Source organism: Cibotium barometz, chromosome 23 (genome assembly GCF_041138505.1).
Source record: "Cibotium barometz isolate CiBa-2024 chromosome 23, ASM4113850v1, whole genome shotgun sequence".
Taxonomy (NCBI): Eukaryota; Viridiplantae; Streptophyta; class Polypodiopsida; order Cyatheales; family Cibotiaceae; genus Cibotium; species Cibotium barometz.
In genome coordinates, this window is record NC_141068.1 from 4,313,332 (window position 1) to 4,320,473 (window position 7,142).

The window sequence follows — 7,142 nt, forward strand, 5'->3', positions numbered from 1 at the left end:
TAATAAACCTTGTACATTTTCAACTCTTCATCTTATGTGAAATATGCACCTCCTTTAAAGAACTCCCCTTCCTTACATATGTGTCATAATGGAATCATTTTAATATTGCTCATAGTTTTTTACTAATAAACCTTGTACATTTTCAACTCTTCATCTTATGTGAGCATTTAAGGGACTCCCCTTCCTTACATATGTGTCATAATAAAATCATTATACCCAAAATATCTCATATTTTTAATATTGCACATAGTTTTTTACTAATAAACCTTGTACATTTTCAACTCTTCATCTTATGTGAAATATGCACCTCCTTTAAAGAACTCCCCTTCCTTACATATGTGTCATAATGGAATCATTTTAATATTGCTCATAGTTTTTTACTAATAAACCTTGTACATTTTCAACTCTTCATCTTATGTGAGCATTTAAGGGACTCCCCTTCCTTACATATGTGTCATAATAAAATCATTATACCCAAAATATCTCATATTTTTAATATTGCACATAGTTTTTTACTAATAAACCTTGTACATTTTCAACTCTTCACCTCATGTGAGCATTTACTCATTTTTGGGTATTTTCTTTTTACAAGTTGGATTTATCTCCTCCCTACACATGGATTGATGCTATTGGTCCATAGGAACCTTAATTGGACCATAGTCTAAAGATTTCTGAAAATCTAGACCCTTAGGCTAAGGTTCTTTATACCTATTTTCAATTAATTCCAATTGCACATTGGAAAATTCTTTTTTGAATTTCTGTTTCAGGGGAACTCATCTGAATTAGAAGAGATATTTTTCTATCCAAAAATATTCAAAATCTGAATATTCTCTCTCTAGAATATTTCTCTCTCTCTAGGCTAAAACAGATAGAAACAAGGTCTTTATATTTCTGAAGAGGGATTGATTACAGGGAAAGATACTAGACATCAAAAAGGGGGTGGGGGAGGAATCTTACATTCTACCCCACTTAAAAAATGCGAGATGTCCTCATCTCGCAAACTGGGATAATTTCGCAAGATGCACGAATATGAGACTGAAAGAAAAATTTTAATCAAGATTAAGGGCCGGTTCACATTGGAGCGGCGGAAAACATATTCTCAAACACACTTTTCCAGGTGGTACTCTTACAAAATGCACACTTCCGCCGTCCAAGTGTTCACATAGGGAGGGGGAAGTAAAAGGGAGCCTGACTTCTTCCGCCGCCCACTGTGAACACTGGGGGGCGGCGGAAGAAAGAGTAAACACCATACCAAAAACCATAGAACAAAGCTATATTATGTCCACAAAGCATAGTGTAAACACAAAAATAAAGAAGCCACACTACAAACCACAATAAGCCGGACAAAAGACATGTATTACAAAGGATTAATCGGAGTTGGTAGGTGACTCCAGCTCCTCTAAAGCCGCCCTTCCAAAGACTTTTAGGACATTCATCCTTGCTTGCTCTCTATACATTGTTCGGGCAAGACTATCTCGCCGCTCCGAGCCAACTCCAAGGTCACTCGTACCCCCTTCATTGCCTCCTTGAGCGCGCTCCATTGCATCCTCTATGTCAACTTCACGTATTGCTTGAAGCTCCCTCATGGAGGTAGCTATTGCTCTTCGATCCTCTTCTACACGTCCAGAGCATGCTGCCAATTCTGCTTCCGCCTCACGTACCCACTCCATATCAAAAGACTCTCCATGTTGGATACAAATGTTGTGTAGCACAAGACAAGCCGCAACAAGATCTGGGACATGACGTAGATTCATGTCACATCTTTTTAGCAAGATGCGAAACCTTGCCTTGAGCATACCAAACGCTCTCTCAACTGGCATCCTTGTGCTCGATTGAATGAAATTCCAATGGTACTTTAGACGTGTCAACCCTTCCTTGCATCCTTTGAAAGGCACTAACATGTATGGCCGTGCGGGGTAAGCACAGTCGCCAACCAAACAATAGTTACCCAGCTCGCCCCTTGCACATGCTTGCCCTATATCACTTCTGGAGAAGTTCAAGGAGTCATGCGCTGATCCGGCCCAACCGACATCATAATTCCATACTGAGCAATTGGCGGCTACTGTTAGTTGTAGCAAAATAGAGTGGAACCCTTTCCGATTGAAGTAGTCAACATGGTTGTCACGGGGTGCAATGATGGGGATGTGAGAACCATCTATCGCACCAACGACGTAGGGAATTCCCCTAAGTGCCTCAAACTCTCGTGCTAAAGTTGCTAGCCGAGATCTTGAAGGCCATCTTATGTACATATTCCGGAGACCCGACTTCACAATTGCCTTGGAAAATGCAAGGATTATTTCACAACATGTGCTCTTAGCGCAACCATAGGTGTCACCAAGGCCCAGTAGTCCATCTCCTGTAGCAAGTCTGCTTAGAGCAATGGCTACCCTATCTTGAATAGACACAGGCGCACGAAAGTTTGTGGTTTTCTTTTGCATGAATGGTGCTAGACTCCCACAAAGGTAATGAAAGGTTTCTTTGCTAACCCTAAGACGCCGCTTGAACATGGTAGCACTATAAGCACTTAGGAGATAGCATTTTACAAAGCCTTGAGGCCGTGGATATGCCCACGCTTGTCTGTGTTCATGACCCCTCCTACGGTTCGCAATCTTCCTCAACCTCACAGATCGTGCCATGCATTCGGTAACATGCAACCAAGTCTGCACTATGCACTCATCATTGTGCATGCTTGGTTCTTTAAGCAATTCATAGATCGCTATAGAACACAACCACGCACAATAGAGTGCAATGTCTTTGGACATGCCCATTGTCACCTGCAAATCCAAAACAAGTTGATACATATTAAATTCTCAGCTTAACATGCTTCTTAGGAGCTTAGAAACATTCATAAATCCATACAACGCATAGGAACAAAGCAACGTCGAGATCCCAATCTTTATAAATTCATACAATAATAATAACAAGAATTTCCTCCGCCCCAAGGCTACTTGTTGCCCCCCCTTCCTTCCTTAAGGAATTCACTCATTGTGGCATGCAATCCTGCCAATATCTTCAGTCGCTCCCTCTCCAAGGCAACATTTTGGCTAGAGGTCTCCTTGAGATGGTCCAATAGATGTTTCCCAGTATCGGCCATTGTGGCCAAAGATTCCTCATACTTGGGAGTCACTCGACGACTTGAGGACATGGGTGCTTGTGGCTTCTCGTCATCTAGTGCTATAGTTACTTCATCCTTGTCACCGCCGGGGAAAGTAGCATCATCCATTGTTGATGAAGAAGCGTGGCTAAGAGGAGTGACCGTGGCTCTATCGTGGTAATACTCATCCACCACATCGAACCATTTACATGTGTGCCTCCTGTCATTGCCAGATACCGAGTTGTGAGCTTTGTCCACTCTGTATTTTGCTAGCACCGCTTGCCACTTCTTGCGACAACTTTCACTATCCTTATTGAAATCAGGGTAAATGCCGGCTAGCTTTGTGGCCACCTTTGCCCACAAGTTGACCCCTTGTTTCCCAGGATTGTTGAACTCCTCACTCATGCCCCCCCTGACATGAATGAGTTGGTCAACCCAAAATTCTTGCCACTTGCTTTTCTTATTGTCGTTGTCGTCATCTTCCCCCAAGTCCACCACCACCTTCTTTTTGGAGTTCCTGGGTTTCTTTGGCGCAGGTTGGGTCTCTAACACAATCTCCTCATCGCTAGGCTCCTTCCTCATGCCACGAACTCGCTTTGGTTGAGAAGATAAAGGGGGGTTATTGAGTGAGTTGGGTGATGGTTGGCTTCCTAGGGAATTGGGAATGGAACCCATGTTTGGGATACCTAGGGGGGATGATCGATTAGGAGGTTGCGCTACCATAGGTGAATGGGGGGGGCGAAACATGAAGGGAGAGTTTGGAGAAAAGGAAGGAGAATTGAGCATGGCGTGGAAGCCATGAGGTGGCACATGAAAAGGAGGAGGGGGAAATGAATAGAAATTAGAGTGCGGGAGAGAAGTTTGGGAGAAAATAGGATCATCGTCGCCTCGTTGTTGCGATGAATCAATTTCATGGTTCGTGTTGGAATCCATAGTACCTACATCAAACACGAAGAGAATATTAGCACCACATAAAATAAAAACACATACATAAGTCATGATAATGGAAATGCGGTTTGTGAGGGGTCACCTTATGCGCTTGCTTCAAGTTGCCTCCCACCCTTTTCGCACACCCCTAAAAGAAAAACAAAAGCACACAATGTCAAAGGCATGGCAAGTGTACCACAAAAACATTAAAAGAAGTTAAATGGGTGGATAAAAAGAAAGCATGATTGAAGTGCATGTAAAAGCACCTTGGAGAATGGAAATTGTGAAGCTTATTATGTTCTCTAGAAATTCTAGAGAGTACAAAATCTCACCCTAGACCCTTTAATTTATAGGAAATGGAAGGGTGTTGGGGGGGAGGGACGTTGGAAAATGGACTTTCGAAAGTAGAAAGTGCCGTTGGGAAGGCGGCCGTTGGGAAAATATTCTGCTGGAATCCGTTTTTTTGAACGTTGCAGGCTGGAAGCCGTTTTGGGCGAGGGGGGGGGGGTCGGCACATTATCACCCCAACGACTCCATGACATGGCAAGGAGGGGGGTGGATGTCCACCGCCTGCTGTGAACGCAGAGTGCCCCATGGCACTCTGCGATTGCACGGCAGGAAGGCGGCAGCTTGGCTGCCGCCTTATCTGAACCCACCCTTCCATAAGCCCGTCCATCATATGATCACAAAAGCAGTCCTCACAAGCTGCACAAGTATATCTATGGAAATAATTCTGTTGGTTATTGCTGCACCTATCTCAGTGGTATGAGGTGATCTAACAAAAGGACCTCTGAGAGGCAAGCCAAAAATGGGATAAAGGCATATCTTCTCATGAGGAAGAAAACATGCCAGTAAGAAGACCCGCTCAGAAAACCCAAGATGCCTTGATCTCATGACACAGTAATATCGGGGACCCAAACCCAAAGCTTCAATAACCATGGCCAAGCGGACATTGTTACGAAAGTGCTGCTGACCCCAAGGTGTTACCCTAGTTATGTTTTGATAGGTCCGCCATTTGGTTTGCGCTACAGAAGTTCCCAAGTGAGGGAAAAGTGAGCGCTCATACTGCTCTATAAAATCCTTCTTCATAGATTCACTTGCGTCTTGAAGGTGAGGAATCATTATGGATAAAACTAGTTCTTGTTGCCAAGCCATGAAGGAGATTAAGAAAGAAAGGAGATCGATGGAAGTAAGATTACTGTGAGCGACAAGTAAAAGTTACGACTTATATAAAGGAAGGAGCTAGCGTAACTTAGAAGCCAACGATAACTTGCCACTGAAGTTTTACTGTCTTTCCATGATTTGGGTTTGACACATTTTTCTATAGAAGGCATTAAGAATTTTGAGGTGAAGAGATAAAAGAAGCTTGTAGGCTAAGTCACCTACTTTCATTGAATTCAGATATAAGGCTCACAATATCTGGGGGATAACTTCATATACTCCCCAAGAGATAAAGAACTTCTTTTGGGCCGTACTCGAATGAAGACCAAAACCTTGATATCCAAAACATCGATTCTCACTTCTGAACTCATTGTTCTGAATCCTTAAAACAGGTGGGACTCTTGAGAAGTATTCAGGGAAAAGGTTCTTCCTTTTTTAAACAGAATCTTTCTTTTATTTTAGAGAGAATAATTATAAGATCAGAAAGGGGGATTCTTACTCCTGTATACCTCGAAGGCTGGGGAGGAATCTTACATTCTACCCCACTTAAAAAAGTGCAAGATGTCCTCATCTCGCCAAGTAGAGGACAACTCTTTTTCTTAAGATCCAATTTATTCTAGGGTTCCTTATATTCTGGTCAACCCAACAGAATACGGGGATAAATATCCCTTATATAGAACTCATCATTAAATAACAATTCATTTTAGATCATATCATTCATATCTTTAACACGATAATGGTCCATCAGATTGAAAATTTTTCTTTCTGAACATTCCTCCACGGGAATTTCAGTCAAGCAAGTTTTCAATTTGTCATCCCTTAACTTGATATACCGAGTCAAGTGTTAACAGTAGCACTTTGACAGCACAATCCACTAATCTCGTAGTGATTTGCTGAAATCATTATCATCATTCCAGTTATGAATATCATCACAGGGACTCGTCCCATTCATCCTCATGTGGTTTCGCTCAACTTATTACATTTCAACTAAATTTTAGAAATCATCATTTTTCAATCAGAATCCAAATCAATTTCATCAGTTCAAACAGAATTAAAAATCATATCAACCACATTCGAATTCATCATCTGGATAGCATTAACGCTTAAAATTTCAAGTCTTAGATTTACTCGTATATACTGTCAGTAAAGAGCTGCAGTATACTCTCGGTATATACGGGTAGTCACGGCCCTTGGAATTTTAAGGTAAATACCATCATGTCTAGGCCTCAAGCAAGTCAGGGATTCTATATAATTATGGTACTTTCATCTGAAGACCCAATTACCAAATTACGAATTTCAGTTTGAATATCAAATTGTATGAATTATATCACACAATTATAACCTTTTTGTGCTTCTTGATAAATTTTTGACATATTTGGCTTCTCAGTTGATCTTTATTAACCAATTGGCTCTGATACCAACTGTGAGATCCCTGTTCCCACCGCGCAACGGATTCGGGGTACTAGCAGCGGAAGTAGCACTTCTTGCACGAGGCAGGGTCCCACACTCGGGGCCTCGTCCACGGATATCCGGACAAAAGACTAATCCGTCGGTTTTTCCAAAACCGAACCCGGAAAAACTTCCCTTATCCGGAAAGCACGGGCGATTCCTCCAGGATAACTTTTTACTCTAACGTAGTCAAGACCATTAATAATGATCAAACTGATCCGACTGCACCTATAAAGATACTCGGTCAGATCAAGGAAGAAACTTGCACTTGGATCATTGGGATCAACGCTTTTTTCCCCATCAAGAGGCACAGCCGTTGATTCCTATCCATAGAACAATTACTATCCGGGACTTACTTCATCTATCGTAATAACGGAAATTGAGTCTCGATTTACGGATCCATCAATCCAGCCTAACCCCATCCGATCCCATGGGTTAGCCAACCGCCCAACCACTGTAGTGATGGGATCCAATTTGGAATTTGGTTAGGTTTTGTCCCGGGTACCAAGGA

At 42.2% G+C, this 7,142-nt stretch overlaps 1 protein-coding gene across 1 annotated transcript; it reads right to left on the bottom strand.

Moving 5' to 3' along the window:
• Positions 1-1,367: 1,367 nt before the first annotated feature.
• On the bottom strand, positions 1,368-4,027 carry LOC147625550 (uncharacterized). The gene is made up of 2 exons (XM_086817000.1): positions 3,304-4,027; positions 1,368-2,446 (listed from the first exon to the last, which is right to left on the bottom strand). The coding sequence occupies exons 1-2, from the start codon at positions 4,025-4,027 to the stop codon at positions 1,368-1,370; spliced, it is 1,803 nt and encodes a 600-aa protein (XP_086673126.1).
• Positions 4,028-7,142: the final 3,115 nt, after the last annotated feature.